The sequence below is a fragment of the Salmo salar genome, chromosome 15 (assembly GCF_965601325.2).
Source record: "Salmo salar chromosome 15, fSalSal1, whole genome shotgun sequence".
Lineage (NCBI taxonomy): Eukaryota > Metazoa > Chordata > Actinopteri > Salmoniformes > Salmonidae > Salmo > Salmo salar.
In genome coordinates this window covers 82,358,244-82,375,539 of record NC_138305.1, presented here as the reverse complement: position 1 = coordinate 82,375,539, position 17,296 = coordinate 82,358,244, and the positions used below count along the sequence as shown (strand labels likewise).

At 45.4% G+C, this 17,296-nt stretch overlaps 1 protein-coding gene across 2 annotated transcripts in view; it reads right to left on the bottom strand.

The window, feature by feature from the left end:
- LOC106572068 (plexin A3) overlaps nucleotides 1-17,296 on the bottom strand; it is a 128,502-nt gene that overhangs the window by 24,063 nt on the left and 87,143 nt on the right. For both annotated transcript variants that reach the window (XM_014145855.3, XM_014145856.3), the window contains exons 10-14: nucleotides 13,379-13,579; nucleotides 2,081-2,177; nucleotides 1,056-1,246; nucleotides 752-900; nucleotides 474-594 (exon numbers count right to left, since the gene is read on the bottom strand). In XM_014145855.3, coding sequence (XP_014001330.2) covers nucleotides 474-594; nucleotides 752-900; nucleotides 1,056-1,246; nucleotides 2,081-2,177; nucleotides 13,379-13,579 — 759 coding nt within the window. The remainder of the gene's footprint in view (nucleotides 1-473; nucleotides 595-751; nucleotides 901-1,055; nucleotides 1,247-2,080; nucleotides 2,178-13,378; nucleotides 13,580-17,296) is intronic.

Here is a 17,296-nt window from a genome sequence, read left to right as displayed (position 1 = left end):
CTCTATTCCCGCGATCCATCAAACACGTTTGGTGTGTCATCATAGTGGTCTCTGACTTGAGGTCAGACACGCTAAGGTGGAACAAACTTAAACTTGTCCCTTTTTTCAATGCTGATTTGAATTTGATTGAGAAAACAACATTTTTTTCGCAAACATCCTTTCTGAATTTAAAAGTAATCATCAAAGTATTCGTCTAGTTTTTCAAAAGTATCTGTAATCTGATTACAATGTTTTTGCTGGTAACATAACGGATTACAGTTACCGTTTTTTTGTAATCCCTGACATGTAACATCGGCCACACTTTCTTTCACAACACGTTCACCATCTCTGTATTGCAGCATAAGACTAGTTAGTTGCCGGGGAAGAACCACTGCAATTGATCGGTATCCTTCCTTCGCCTCCGGAAACGGCCAGACACTTTCTTCACAGTCATCTTTCTTGGAAGAGATGGGGTCATGTGGGGTCATACGCACCACAAAGGAGTAGGTCTGGGATGACTGAGTGCGGTACTCTGCACTGCACACCCCGATACACAGCTCCACTGGGCCACCTGGAGAGTGGGGCAGCAGCGCCTCGGCCATGTCACACACGATCCTGAGGGACAGAATACACTCAGCTGTCAGTCAAAGGCCCACTGCTTATGTTGCCTAATGTTAAAAGGAAATAGAGTTAGCAGACATATGACCAAGTATCACTAATTTACTTGCATACCATTCAAGTGAAACCCTATTGACAAAGTCACCACACTCACCTCTCAGCGCTGATGTACTCGGAGGGCACAGGGTTACAGCGAACCCCAGCCACCTGGACATGGGCGATCTCCCGCACCTGCAGCCCGAGGTTCTCCCCCTCGATCGTCACTCGCGTGCCCCCCTCTTTGGGCCCCGTCAACGGGCGGATCTGTCCATGGAAACAGGGTCAAGGTCACGGAGAAGCAATCTCCCTGTCAGCATGCTTGCACACAGCAGAAGGCCTGGGTTCTGAGGCTCTAGCCCACAGAATTAACCACAGCCATACAGTATTATACACAGTATATCTCTGTGAACGAGTCTTACCATGGTGATGCGGGGGTGGCTGCAGCGGACGTTGTGCCTGCCGGGGTGCATCCAGTTCTGCTCCGGGGTCTGGCAGTGCTGCTTCAGGAGACACTTCTTGTTGTCCTGGCACCAGCCACACTCAAACGCTGTGCTGGCCTTCAGACACAAGCCACAGCTGTCCCTCTGGGCCTCACACTTATACAGCAGGGCTGAGCACAGACAGACAGACAGACACAGAGACAGACAGACAGGGAGGGTTAACACTCGTCTAAGATGGAGTCAGACAGAAAGGTGAGTGGTGAGGTGCACTGCACTGTGCTGTCTGTTTGTGACAGCACACGTCCTGAGCTGCTAATCTCCCTTTATCCCCTTGCTCAGCCTCGCTCCTACGCAGCCGCCTCGATAAAGGTGAAGATGGTACACAGAGTTATTGACCAGTTCAGGAGGAGAACATAATCAAATACTGTGCAGCTAGCTATATGACTAGCTCTCTCCACTCAGCTCATCTTCGCGCAGGGCCAATCGCCCAGTGGAGAGATGGTATCTGCAGTCTGATTGTGGAGAGATACGAGTCTCTTTCAGAGTGGCCCGATGAAACCAGTGAGATAAAGCTCCTTTGAGGGAAGTATTGACAACCACTATGTGTCCCCGACTTGCAGTTATACAAGGTGTGTTCATACAAAACATGGGACTGCACATTTAATTCTGTATTTTTTATCTCTTACTCATCTACAAAAATGTTTGTCAATTTAACAGTTTTGAAGACAATAAGAAAAAAAACTGCCAAGGCTTAATCCACATTTCCGACTGCATTATCCCACTGAATATGATTTCTTGTGGTAGCCATAGCCCCAATCCACATAGAGTGGATTCAACACTCAAGTGCCACTAGAGGGCTCAGCATGGGATGACCACATACTTGACCAGTGTGTCTGCTGTTTCCCTGTTGTGTGCCAGTTACGTCTTCGACTTGTCCTTTACACTATTTATCTGCAACACTATTATTAAGAATGTTTAATTCCGAAAATGATAAAACAACATACCTTTCATGGTGGGAGGCTTGTCGATGAAGAAGTCTCCATCCCAGACAATAGAGAAGTCAACAGGCAGGTCTCCTGTCTCGTCCCCATCATACCAGTACTGCAGGAAGCACACGTATAAACCATGAGTCAATCATCATACTGTACTGATGGTGCATAAAGCCCAATATCATACAGAGCATGACAAGACTTCATAGGGCCCTATTAATAAAGACAGTGGCACTCATTCCAGTTATTGTGGTTTATGACTTGGCTCATCAGTATAAACTGAGTTCATGGCTGGCATGGCTGGCTGGCACAGTGCAGTGGAAACCATAATGCTATACTATACACTATACTGTACAAGGAAAAACCTTTAATCTGCACTGTGTAACAACCCATTAGCCACCAGCCTAGCCACTAGCCACTACATTCCATAGTTGTGAGGGAGTCAGGGAAACATAGTGGCATTTTTGACAAACTAGGCTTTGAGTTAATCTGGCTTTTTGCAGAGAGAGAGAGAGAGAGAGAGAGAGAGAGAGTTGCTGCTGCTGTGTGTCTGTCAAGTGAAGGAGGGGGTGTGGTTTTACTGCCTGTGTTTTAATTAGCAGCAACACTCAGAGCACTAAGCCAGCAGCAACCCTGAGAGAATATCGCTGATCAGCCACATTGATCCACGGCCAGAACACTTATGGGTGTTCTTAAGGAGGCGATGGAGGAATGAGGGCAGACTAAAAGCAAGCGAGGGCCCTGAATTCAGCATTAAAAAGAGAACTTATTTCAAACCACATTAAGATGCCTCTCAGCAGATTCAAAGAGAGAGAGAGCAGCTCCAGTTTGATAGGTCAGCTGCAGTATGACCTCCAAGATGGAGATACAGTAGAACATGAAGATTCCTGTTCAACCGTTAAGTCTTTATGGAAGTATCAGATGTGACACGTTTATCCATCCATACCTAACCTTTATCCATCCACAGCTCATCTTTATCCATCCATACATAACCTTTATCCATCCACAGCTCATCTTTATCCATCCACACCTAACCTTTATCCATCCACAGCTCACCTTTATCCATCCATACCTAACCTTTATCCATCCACAGCTCACCTTTATCCATCCATACCTAACCTTTATCCATCCACAGCTCATCTTTATCCATCCATACCTAACCTTTATCCATCCACAGCTCATCTTTATCCATCCATGCCTAACCTTTATCCATCCACAGCTCATCTTTATCCATCCATACCTAACCTTTATCCATCCACAGCTCATCTTTATCCATCCATACCTAACCTTTATCCATCCATAGCACATCTTTATCCATCCATACCTAACCTTTATCCATCCACAGCTCATCTTTATCCATCCATACCTAACCTTTATCCATCCACAGCTCATCTTTATCCATCCATACCTAACCTTTATCCATCCACAGCTCACCTTTATCCATCCATACCTAACCTTTATCCATCCACAGCTCATCTTTATCCATCCATACCTAACCTTTATCCATCCACAGCTCACCTTTATCCATCCATACCTAACCTTTATCCATCCACAGCTCACCTTTATCCATCCATATCTAACCTTTATCCATCCACAGCTCACCTTTATCCATCCATACCTAACCTTTATCCATCCACAGCTCACCTTTATCCATCCATACCTAACCTTTATCCATCCACAGCTCACCTTTATCCATCCATACCTAACCTTTATCCATCCACAGCTCACCTTTATCCATCCATACATAGCCTTTATCCATCCACAGCTCATCTTTATCCATCCATACCTAACCTTTATCCATCCACAGCTCATCTTTATCCATCCATACCTAACCTTTATCCATCCACAGCACATCTTTATCCATCCATACCTAACCTTTATCCATCCACAGCTCATCTTTATCCATCCATACCTAACCTTTATCCATCCACAGCTCATCTTTATCCATCCATACCTAACCTTTATCCATCCACAGCTCACCTTTATCCATCCATACCTAACCTTTATCCATCCACAGCTCACCTTTATCCATCCATACCTAACCTTTATCCATCCACAGCTCACCTTTATCCATCCATACCTAACCTTTATCCATCCACAGCTCACCTTTATCCATCCATATCTAACCTTTATCCATCCACAGCTCACCTTTATCCATCCATACCTAACCTTTATCCATCCACAGCTCACCTTTATCCATCCATACCTAACCTTTATCCATCCACAGCTCACCTTTATCCATCCATACCTAACCTTTATCCATCCACAGCTCACCTTTATCCATCCATACATAGCCTTTATCCATCCACAGCTCATCTTTATCCATCCATACCTAACCTTTATCCATCCACAGCTCACCTTTATCCATCCATACCTAACCTTTATCCATCCACAGCTCATCTTTATCCATCCATACCTAACCTTTATCCATCCACAGCTCATCTTTATCCATCCATACCTAACCTTTATCCATTCACAGCTCACCTTTATCCATCCATACCTAACCTTTATCCATCCACAGCTCACCTTTATCCATCCATACCTAACCTTTATCCATCCACAGCTCATCTTTATCCATCCATACCTAACCTTTATCCATCCACAGCTCACCCATATCCATCCATACCTAACCTTTATCCATCCACAGCTCACCTTTATCCATCCATATCTAACCTTTATCCATCCACAGCTCACCTTTATCCATCCATACCTAACCTTTATCCATCCACAGCTCACCTTTATCCATCCATACCTAACCTTTATCCATCCACAGCTCACCTTTATCCATCCATACCTAACCTTTATCCATCCACAGCTCACCTTTATCCATCCATACATAGCCTTTATCCATCCACAGCTCACCTTTATCCATCCATACCTAACCTTTATCCATCCACAGCTCATCTTTATCCATCCATACCTAACCTTTATCCATCCACAGCACATCTTTATCCATCCATACCTAACCTTTATCCATCCACAGCTCATCTTTATCCATCCATACCTAACCTTTATCCATCCACAGCTCACCTTTATCCATCCATACCTAACCTTTATCCATCCACAGCTCACCTTTATCCATCCATACCTAACCTTTATCCATCCACAGCTCACCTTTATCCATCCATACCTAACCTTTATCCATCCACAGCTCACCTTTATCCATCCATATCTAACCTTTATCCATCCACAGCTCACCTTTATCCATCCATACCTAACCTTTATCCATCCACAGCTCACCTTTATCCATCCATACCTAACCTTTATCCATCCACAGCTCACCTTTATCCATCCATACCTAACCTTTATCCATCCACAGCTCAACTTTATCCATCCATACATAGCCTTTATCCATCCACAGCTCATCTTTATCCATCCATACCTAACCTTTATCCATCCACAGCTCACCTTTATCCATCCATACCTAACCTTTATCCATCCACAGCTCATCTTTATCCATCCATACCTAACCTTTATCCATCCACAGCTCATCTTTATCCATCCATACCTAACCTTTATCCATTCACAGCTCACCTTTATCCATCCATACCTAACCTTTATCCATCCACAGCTCACCTTTATCCATCCATACCTAACCTTTATCCATCCACAGCTCATCTTTATCCATCCACAGCTCATCTTTATCCATCCATACCTAACCTTTATCCATCCACAGCTCACCTTTATCCATCCATACCTAACCTTTATCCATCCACAGCTCATCTTTATCCATCCATACCTAACCTTTATCCATCCACCGCTCACCTTTATCCATCCATACCTAACCTTTATCCATCCACGTTGCCGAGCGGGTAGGAGCATTGGGCCAGTAACCGAAAGGTTGCTGGATCGATTCCCAGAGCTGACAAGGCAAAAATCTGTCGTTCTGCCCCTGAGCAAGGCAGTTAACCCACTGTTCCCCTGGTGCGGATGACGTGTATGTCTCTGAATTCCTCATCAGTCCAGGGGCATGTTAACTGGAAAATCCGGTGTGGTATGTTGTTTTAATTCAAAAGTATTTTCACCGCTTTTTTCTCCAGAATTTCATGATATCCAATTGGTAGTTACAGTCTTGTAACATCACTGCAACTCGCGTACGGACTCGGGAGAGGCGCCCTGCTTCTTGACACATTCCTCGCTTAACCCCGGAAGCCAGCCGCACCAGCCCGCCACAAGGAGTCGCTAGAGTGCGATGAGATCCGGGCCGGCCAAACTCTCCCCTAATTTGGACGACGCTGGGCCAATTGTGCGCCGCCTCATGGGTCTCCCGGTCGCGGTCGGCTGCGACACAGCCTGGGATCGAACCCGGGAATGTAGTGACGCCTTTAGCACTGCGATGCAAGTGCCTTTGAACACGCTGTGGTATGTTTGACTGATTTAGAATGGAAATACATTTTGGGTCCCCACGAGGAAATAAGAACAAAACGTGTGTGTGTGTGTGTGTGTGTACGCTCACATGCCTGTGTATGTGTGTGCACGCGTGTGCATGTGTGTGAAGGCTTGAATCTTTGTGCAGCTGTTCTGCGAAATATCTGGGAGCAAGTCAAGCAGGGAATGCAACAGTGTGGGTGCTGAAAGGCTGAACTAAAGCCCACTGAACCTGTTGACACGTGGCTCCAAATGTTCTTACATCTCTATAGGGTCCAGTTGGTTCTGCAGGCACCAGTCCATAATTGAGGTAATTGCAGCTCCCTGGGTGGGGTCACTGAATTAACTTCCCCCAATCATATCGCTTCACAGTGTCACAACAAAAACTAAACTCAACTTGAGACCATCCTCACTCCTATCCATCAAACAGACATATAAACTACAGTTAACCTTTGTGGTCTCCGTTTTTCAGCCGAAAACGGGAAAGTCTATCGGCAATGCCTCATTCAATAACAGCATTTCGTGAAATGGTTGATAAGGCCAACAATATTCTTCACAGTCCAATGAGGCGTTACATTTGTTCAGTAGGTAAACCAAATTAGGTGGGTGAGTTGACGGCAGCATTAAAGCCTTGGCAGGTTCAGAAACAGATATTCATTTGTAAATATCTAGGTTGTTGTCATGCAGTCTTCCCAAGGGCCTGATAATGAAAGCCACAGGAGAGCCATACAATGTATTTCTGGAATTAATATAATATGCATTTCCAGGCCTTCTCCCTCTTTTTCAAGTGAAAGGCAGGCAGCTTTGAGGAGATTAGCGGATATGTGTAAATGGGGGGACGCTTTTGTGTTGGGCCATACAATGCAGCTTATCTCTGCCAGTCGTGAATTGATTTTCCTCCGGCCTTGGTTCCACTGGATCTGAGACTAGCGAGTGGAGACAAATTGGCCTGGTTCTGTCAGACATGTCTCTGGGATGACAACGAGGCGAGTCACTGAGGTAATCTTACCTTTAAAAAAACAAATCCATCACTGGATACAGATACAAACGTGCGCTACCTTTGAGACAGAGACACTATTTTCATGATTTATTTTCTACTTATCCTTCGGTTTTAATGGGTTGCAGACAACAACAATGGAAGATATTCCTTTTGATATTCCTTTTGATCAATGAAAATTGGGTCTAATGAAGGGTCTAATGTGAGAGGTACACATTGTAAGCAAGTTCATTTTACTGTAGGAATTGGATGGCAGCTAGCCTAGTGGTTAGTGCGTTGGGCCAAACAAGGTCGCTTGTTTGAATACCCGGGCTGACAAAGTGAAAATATGTTGATGTGCCCTTGAGCAAGGCACTTAAACCTAATTTGCTCCAGGGGTGCCGTACTACTATGGCTGACCCCGAAAACAAGACATTTCTCTGCTCTACATTTTTTATACTATATATCAAAGACCATACACGATACGTTCAAATACACATTTATAATTTGTGTTTATTCAGAATAAAGTAATTAAGATTTCAATTAAGCCATGTAGTTATCTGCAGCGGCTTAACCATCAGTCTAAATGAAGAGGACAAATACTGTGAGTAGTAGAATTGGCTGCAACTGTGCCGTCGATGCTAGCTCCTTGTAGTGACAGAGTGAAAATCTATTTACCTTAATGATGGAGGCTTTCCTGTTTCATTTAATTAAGTTTCAAAATTCGACCGACTTCAGCAAAATTACCTTTGAAAAAGGGCCTTTTTCCTTCTTAAACATACACAGTAATTAATAGGGAGTCCATATTAGTGAACATAAATTATATTTTCTGCAAACCAAACTTTCATCATTCTGATTACTGCACTAGGAAAAAATGTGTACTTCGCCATGGTGACAGATTTAAGGTCACAAGGTTTTGGTTAAAGAAACAGACAGGGTAATATGGAATGGTCTTATTGCCCGTGAAGAATTGTGCCTGGTTCAGAGCTCACTCCATAAACATAGAATATATGACTTGCATGTTGAGGCCATGTTTGAACTTGTGTCATCATATTTGAGGTAAGTGCTTTAACACAAGAAAACCAAAGCATACTTTTCCCATGATGACACCAAAGCATTCTTTGTAGATGACTTTGGGATTCTAAAATAAAAATGTCAGAGCAGGGGTAACTAATGCGCTGATTTCTCAGTTAGGGGAATACAGCTGAGGCTCTCTCCCCTTCCATTGCTAGTGCCTTAAACAAACAGGATGAAACACAGACATGATGAAACAGGCTCATAATTCATGCTATTGATTGATCACCTCGTTTAGTGGACAATTTATTCCACCAGAACCCACCTGCTACAGAGCCTCACAGGCACAATCCAGTATATCCAACCTCAGAGACTGACAGGGATGCAATATGCAACAATCAAAACAGAAAGGATAAATACCATAGCATTAGACTGCCATTTTCTATGGTAAATACAACGAGCAGGTGTAAGATAAACCTACATGAAAATATATGTATGCAGTGTACAATATATCATATCCTACTACTTAGTGTGCATGGAAGCATGTTTACATTGACCATGAGGTGACATATCCACAGTATCACTAACATGTAGATTGTTTCATGCTCCATTTCTTCCATTAGTGGGGCCTTTGGTGTCAAGAGAAGGGCAGGTCATTTCCATACCTTCCACTTAGAAGCACCAAAGACGTTGATAGTCTGATTGGACACTTGATGAGAATAATAGAATAATGAGGGCATGCTGGTTCAGAAAGCCTGAAAAAAGAACATGTAAGTGTTTTTATTCAAAAAGCTTTGCCACCATCGTTCGGGAATAATGGTGTTCTTTGTGAGAGCACTTTCCATCAATAGGGTAGTTCAGAACTTGGTCATTGTGCAAAAGGCTTTACTGTACGTTTCCTGGGTAACAACGCCAATGCCTGTCGCTAAGGGGTCAGCATCGCTTAGCAACACTTACGTGCATGGATTCATTTGGATTTCCTCTCATCTTGATACAAAAGATGAAAAGTCCCATGTATGCCGATTCAGCCTATCAAAGGTTTACATGTGTGCCATGTGTAATCTGCAACGTAAAGCATGCTGTCAAACAAAAATGCACAAAAACCCTTTAAATTATCAAAGCAAATGCTTATTGAGTTTCAACGGCAAAGACCCTACTTATCATTTATTTGAAAGGCAGTGTGTATATGTGTGGGGGGTGTATCGTACTGATTTATTCCGGCTATGGCAGCACATTGTCTGCAGTACAAATCAAGCGGGGAGACAGATAAAAGAAAGAAACAAGCAGGCATGCGTTTGAGATGAATTACAGTACATCTACGCCTTTTGACGTGATACCAAATCACATTTCTGAAGGATATCCTACAGTTGGGGAATGTGATTGATGGATTGATGTGGATCAGCATGCTTTATCATACAGTGTTGTCTAATCTTTATGCATATGTACCTTACAAAAAAAGGTACTGTATTTCTCTTTGGGTGCAGGTGGGATGTGGGTCATGCAGGATGCACCTGCTGCAGTAGAATTGAAATGACATGTATCCAGCAACGCCAGCAGGAAGCCAGTATAACAGCGTAACAGTATCTATTCTATTTAGCTGGAGAAAATGAATGAATGGAAATGCCAAAGTAGATGCAGAGAGATGGAAGAGGTGGAGCATGGAAAGAGGATGGCATGTATTTGACTTCAAGTTGTATGTGGGCAAAGGCAAGGGCACAACCTTGTGTTGTATTTATGCAGGATGTGCTGTCAGACATATGTGTTGTTCTGGTCTGTTCACTGGTCTGTCTGTCTGAGGCCAAACTGTTGTTATCTGTCTGCATCACTTACACAGGGCTACTCGAGATCTGTGGCAGAGACATATTTCACATGCTGAACTGCACATCACGGGTCAAATTCACATACAACAGTCCTGGAAACACACACGCACCAACATGGACACACAAGCCTCAGGGCTAGTTTCTCTGGTGAATGACAGCTCTATGTACTGTATAGTGGACTTTTAAAATGTATTTACCAGGACAAACCAACTGGCTCTAAATGTAGATAAGGGTGTACATACAGAGAGAGCATTGTGAGAGTGAGAAAGGCCAGGCGGCGGGAAACAGCAGAGTAGTGAGGGAGACGGGAGGGAGGCTTGTTGGTCCACTAGAATGGCCCCTCTCTCCCAGGGAGGGCCAGGAAGGGGCTCTCATTAGAAGAGAAGATCGTCACAGGGATAAGAGTGCTGATAAGAGGACAATTAAATATGAGGGGTCTGACTGTGTGTTTAGTTCCCATAGGATGAATCAAATCAAATCAAATCAGAGTTATATCTCTGTTAGTTCCACCCTGCGAACATTTACATAACCACCCTTCCCTGTGGAAGAGCATGGTGTTGGTAGAGCATGGTGTTTGCAACGCCAGCATGGTGTGTGCAACGCCAGGGTTGTGGGTTCAATTCCCACGGGGGGCCAGTACAAACAAATGCATGAAATGAAATGTATGAAATGTATGCATTCACTACTGTAAGTCGCTCTGGATAAGAGCGTCTGCTAAATGACTAAAATGTAAATGTAAGCAGGGCCAAAGTAGCCTGGGCGCCAGTCTGTTTCTGCTCTCCTGTCAACTCCTTATGGAATTGTCATGCCAAACAATGACATGGAATACAAGGAGTGAATATGTTAACTAAGCAGACTGGCACCCAGGCTAGGTCCAAGGCTACAGCTGAGTCACAGAACGATCACTCAATCTCTGCATTACTCTACCTACAGTAACAGTTTGAAAGCAAAACCTGACAGTGAAATCACATCCAACTGCAACATTCAACTACACTAGAAGTTGAAGTTTCCCTTTCTGGTAAAACATACTGTCACAGCTGGTGAACATGTCCAGCAGCATGTTTAACCTTACTAACCCCCACCTCAGTGGCCTCCCATTAGAGCAAAAGTGCTGACTGATACCTGAAAGTTCTCAGTGAGGGGGAGACTAAACAGCAGATGAAATTGATTGATTCAGCATTGCCCATCTGAGGCAACTCACAATTGCATTAGCATGGACCCCATGGCCTCAAAGTCACCTGGCTGCAGCAGTCTTGACAGCCAATCGTCTTGACGGCCATACTGATTGATAGCCGTTGAGTGTGAGGGGAGGGAGGACAGCACACACCCCAGGAACTGAGTGTAATCTGCGGCATGTCTTCACTATGGCTAGATTACTATTCAGGAGAGATCCATCAGATAGGGGCAGAGACAGAGAAGAAGGGATGATGTGGCCCTAGCCCACTGTGTCACAGGTAATCACACTATCAATTCATCTAAAAAATCCCCTCCAAACAGAGAGAGGGGGAGAGGGGGAGGGAGAAAGAAAGAAAGAGATAGAGACAGAGACAGCGGGTAGTCGCTACCAGTCAGAATGGGGGAGGGGAGTAGTAAAAAAAACGTCAGGGCCTGAATATCAATCTCAAAGTGTGGTTTCTCTTTCTGTCAGATTGAGATGAAGCAGGGGAGTGTGAGGGAGGCCTAACATTTACAGTTTAATGCTGTATACTCAATGTTTCAGCCTGTCCTTGTGTGTGGTAAACAGCCTCAAATGTTTACCTTTAGGTTTTTTTATTTAACCTTTATTTAACTAGGCAAGTCAGTTAAGAACAAATTCTTATTTACAATGACGGCCTACACAGGTGAAGGGATTAACACACTAGAGTCCATCTATTTAATGCTGATTTCCTCACTATATTCATAGAGCTGTTGCATTGTTCACACAGCATCTGCAGCTTTATGCTTTGAACAATCCAAACCCCAATGCCCAATTCTCTAACCTTTGTGCACTCACTTAATAATTGTCTACCACAAAACTACATTTCAATTTCATTTTAAATGCATAGCCGCAGTGCGCGGGGCGGGGGTCAGAGAAAGACATAACGATGAGGGGGAGGAAATGAGTGGAAACAGATGGAAGGACAACAGTTGCTCTTCGCGGCAGGGTCCTTCCGAAGGCCTTCACAATGTAGTGCGCCAGACAGCATGTGTCAGCCAGGGAAAGGACAACAATCAATCCTAACCCGACCCGCTGGGGAAGGGCGTGTGTGCTGGATACGTGATCCTCATTATTAAATTGCCACGGGACATCAATTGTCCTGTCAAAGGACAGTGGCCCACAGCCTGACCTTTGACCTCCAGGGGTTAAGGGGGTTAGAGGGGAGACACTCCGTGGCAGAGGGCTAGTCAACCCCTACCCAAGGAACGCTCCAGCACCTCCACCCACACCACATTCCCTTTCCCTAGGTCACATTGTCCAACCAAATTAAGACCCACATCCTGTGACTGGCTAATTATTTTACAAGATTCCCTGGGGTTACTGTGACAACCAGATGGGTCACAGAAGGCAGCCGTCTGTAACATTACTACGAGACAGAGGGAGTAGGAGAGAGAGGGGGAGAGAGAGAGAGAGAGAGGGTGCTACGGAGCGAGAGAGAGAAAGAGAGAGAGAGAGAGAGAGAGAGAGAGAGAGAGAGAGAGAGAGAGAGAGAGAGAGAGGAGAGAGAGAGAGAGAGAGAGGGGGATAGAGAAGATACTCTCAATGTCAGCTCTTTGACATGCCACATTTTTCACTGGGATTGAGAAAACAAGTTTAATGCTCTGAATTGATGTCTTTGCTGATTTTGCGGATAACGTTTTTTTTGTGATCAGTGACTCAATGGAAAGTCACCTTGATTTTTGTGCCTATTATTTCCATGAGACAGAGAGGAAGAGAGGGAGAGGAGATGCATACTCTTTCTTTATACAAGCATTAGTAAAGGACCTGTGGAAAACTAGTTCAAAAGACCGTTAGTTTTTACACTGGACCAAGAATTCAAATTCAACAACAATTCACATAATCTTTTACAGTAAATACTGTATAAATAACAACATTCTGCAGGCCTGGAAATAAGGCTGTCAGTGCGGGTAAGTCATAATTATAGGCCATGTACTCACTGAGGTGTTCTGGCACTGGATACATGAGCTGTTGAAGCGCACAGCTGGGATGCGTTGCATCTTGCCCTGGATGTTGAACACACACTCATAGTTCTTCTGTCCAGACTGAGGCTGAGGGAGGTTCCGGGCTCGCAGCGTGATTGGACGAATGATCCCTGCAGGTACCAGGATGTCACTGGTGGGCAGGATCTGGGGACAGCCCTGAAAATCAACAAACAAAGTTACAAATGAACACAGCTCATTTTCTTTGTAAACTCATCAGAATACGGGATGCCAGAACTGAATAATAAACATAATCATTCATTAAAACTTGGTCTCCATAGCTAAAGAAAATATATTGATTACAGTTTATTGAGTGGAGAACAGCAGTGAGTTATGTCCATTAGCAGCTCTACTTTCCCAACAGAGCAGAGGTACAGACAACCAGATGTGAAAGATCTGCACAGAGGCCATTAAAAGTGGAATAGTTTGAAACCAAAGCAAACGGAGGTTAAAATCCCTATTACACAGCTGTTGGATCCATCTCTGATTTTATGAGCCACAAATCATACTGATGAAGCGGGAAATTAATATCTTCCTTAGTCCTGCATGTCTGCATGTGCTAGTGAGGTGAGCACAGCTCCAGAGCCCAGTTAGGGTCCAGGCATTTATCAAAGGGATTACTAGTGACATTGCGGGAAAGAACACATAAAGGACCTCGGAAGTCACAGGAAAGTCACTATTGATGCAATGATTACAATCCGAGAAAATTGCTGATGTGCCCATCCCCACCCGAGATGCCACGGCAGGCTAATGTCCCTTCAGACCCCCTGTGTATTAAAGGATCTTTAGAAATAATCTGTTATCCATTTAGCGCTGAACAATAATCAAGGAGGCTGTAAAAGCAATTTGCCAGACTGGAGGTGATAAATCAGAGGCCTTGTCTGGGCAGGTGGAGGCGGCAAGCGACGAGGAAGGCGGTGGGGCGGAGGGGAGGGAGAGAAGCCTCTGTCTGCAGGACAGATACACCGAGCACCAGCCAACACCATGGTAACAATGATGTAACTCCACAGCTCACACAGCCATAAATCTTGCGTCTGGCAAGCGATTTGTAAAGGTTTGTATATTGGTGCATCAATATATCTCATTTTCATATTCTGTGGACGAAGAGAAAGATTTACTTCCTGCAGGGAGGTGGTGGTGGTGGTGGCGGGCACAGGTGGTGGTGTTTGCAGGGTTCTGCCTGCAATATGAATCCGATTTATCAGCAGTGCCATTGAATAACCTCCATCTCCATAGTGAGGACAGAAGGCTTCAGACTGGAGATGGTTAGCCTTTTGGAAATGACGAATGGCTCAGATCGCTTCTCAACGCTGCTTTGTCAATTGGCAAATTGACGTTCAATACACCAAATAGATCCACTGATATCATATATGCCACATTGAGTCATCAGGGACCTAGCCTCAACACCTGGTTTGCCAGAAAATGCTAAATCATGTCCAGTATGACAAATGTATACATCAAAAGTAATGTGAGTGAAAACATTTCTGAATAGCAAAACTTTCCCTGGTAACAGCCAAATACATTTGACCACATTTGTCAATTTTGACTGGTTTCAAGAGAGTTCTGCCATGGTGAAAAATGAGATGAGACTAGCAACATCCTAGCAACCAGGCGATGGTGTACAGTAGCACATCTCTGATGGCCTAAGAGCTACTATCTTTGTAGAGAGCTCTATACAATGGCTGACATATACAGTAGGTACAGTGGATCTGGTTACTTAGAGCCTGCTTATTGGATTTCATGGCTACCTACATCAGAGTAAAAGTAGCATCACAAAGATACTTTGAGAGGTTGGCACAACAGAAACATATGATTGATTTGACAGAGTAGTACAGCCACAGCAGTGACATATTTTAGGCGAGGACTCATGATGGAACTTAATGTTTTATTTTTTTTAATTATATGAGTGGACACATTATAAAACCCAAAACTACTATTACATTGCTTTGGAAGTACTTATTTCTGCTACTTTTATCAGAAAAGCGAGAGTGTGTTTAATCCAAAATGTATCATTCTATTGGCCATTCAAAATAAACGTAAGTCGCTACACAGTGTTCTCTGTATCTGCAACACTGTCATGTATAAGGTGATTTCTACTGGTTTACCTCAGTGGAGTTTGAATGTTTATGAATTCCTCTTGTCTGTGTTTCAGTGGAATTGAATATAAGCGTAACCCCAAGACGCCACCACTATTTCTCCTTCATTCCCGTCTACTAAATTGCATTAACAAGCTTTAATCGGCTGCATATTAGGGTTGAAGCAAGCACAGGATAAGTGGTTTGTTTATCAGAAACGTTTGTGTGACATTCTAAAAAGCCCAGGGCAGGTAAGTGAGGTTTGTCATGATGAATTGGGACTCTTTTCATAGGCTGACTGGAAGACAAAGAAGGGGAGACCCATCCTCCTCAGTGAATTTCATACAAATAAAATAGTGTGTCATGGGCGTCGTAAGGATTGGACCAAGGCGCAGCGGGTAAAGTGCTCATCTTCTTAATTTATTTAAAGAACACTCAAAACAAAATAAACAAACGACGATAACAGTTCCATAAGGCTCCCAGGCTATACAGAAAACAACCACCCACAAAACACAAGAGAAAACAACCCCAACTAAATATGGCCTCCAATTAGAGACAACGACAACCAAAACTTAAAGGGAGGGTGGCTACCGTCAACGACGGTCCCTGTGCTACACCCCCCCTTCCCAATCCTCCCACTACGGAGGTGACTCTGGCTCTGGGCGTAGCTCCCGTTCAGAAAACTCTGGACTGTGCGGCATCGCTGGAGACTCAGGGCTGAGGGGCGTCGCTGGAGACTCAGGGCTGAGGGGCGTCGCTGGAGACTCAGGGCTGAGGGGCGTCGCTGGAGACTCAGGGCTGAGGGGCGTCGCTGGAGGCTCAGGGCTGAGGGGCGTCGCTGGAGGCTCAGGGCTGAGGGGCGTCGCTGGAGGCTCAGGGCTGAGGGGCGTCGCTGGAGGCTCACGGCTGAGGGGCGTCGCTGGAGGCTCAGGGCTGAGGGGCGTCGCTGGAGGCTCAGGGCTGAGGGGCGTCGCTGGAGGCTCAGGGCTGAGGGGCGTCGCTGGAGGCTCAGGGCTGAGGGGCGTCGCTGGAGGCTCAGGGCTGAGGAGCGTCGCTGGAGGCTCAGGGCTGAGGAGCGTCGCTGGAGGCTCAGGGCTGAGGAGCGTCGCTGGAGGCTCAGGGCTGTGGAGCGTCGCTGAAGGCTCAGGGCTGAGGAGCGTCGCTGGAGGCCTGATGCGTGGGACTGGCATAGGAGGCGCCAGACTAGTAACACGCACCTCAGGGCTCGTGCAGGGAGCAGGAACAGGACGTACTGGACTGGACAGGCGCACTGGAGGTCTGATGCGTGGGGCTGGCTTTGGAGGCGCCAGACTAGTAACACGCACCTCAGGGCTAGTGCGGAGAGCAGGAACAGGACGTACTGGACTGGGCAGGCGCACAAGAGGCCTGATGCGTGGGGCTGGCTTTGGAGGCGCCAGCCTAGTAACATGCACCTCAGGGCTAGTGCGAGGAGCAGGAACAAGCACAGGGTACACTGGGTCTTGGAGACGTACTGGAGGTCTGGAGCGCACGGCCTGCACAACCCATCCTGGCTGGATAGTCACTGTAGCCCGGCACAGGGCGAACTGGGCTGTGCTGGGGAATGAGGGCTGCCGTGCATAGATCAGGCGCAAGGTAAACTGGACCGAGGAGACGCACTGGAGACCAGATCCGTTGTACCGGCACACTTCTTCCTGGCTGCCGGCCAACTCTCGCCCGGCAATGCTGCGGAGCCCTTATTGGCCGTTTCGGACTGTGCGTGCGTATGGGCGACACCGTGCGCATTTCTGAGTAACAAGGTGCTTGCTTGATCCGTTGCTCT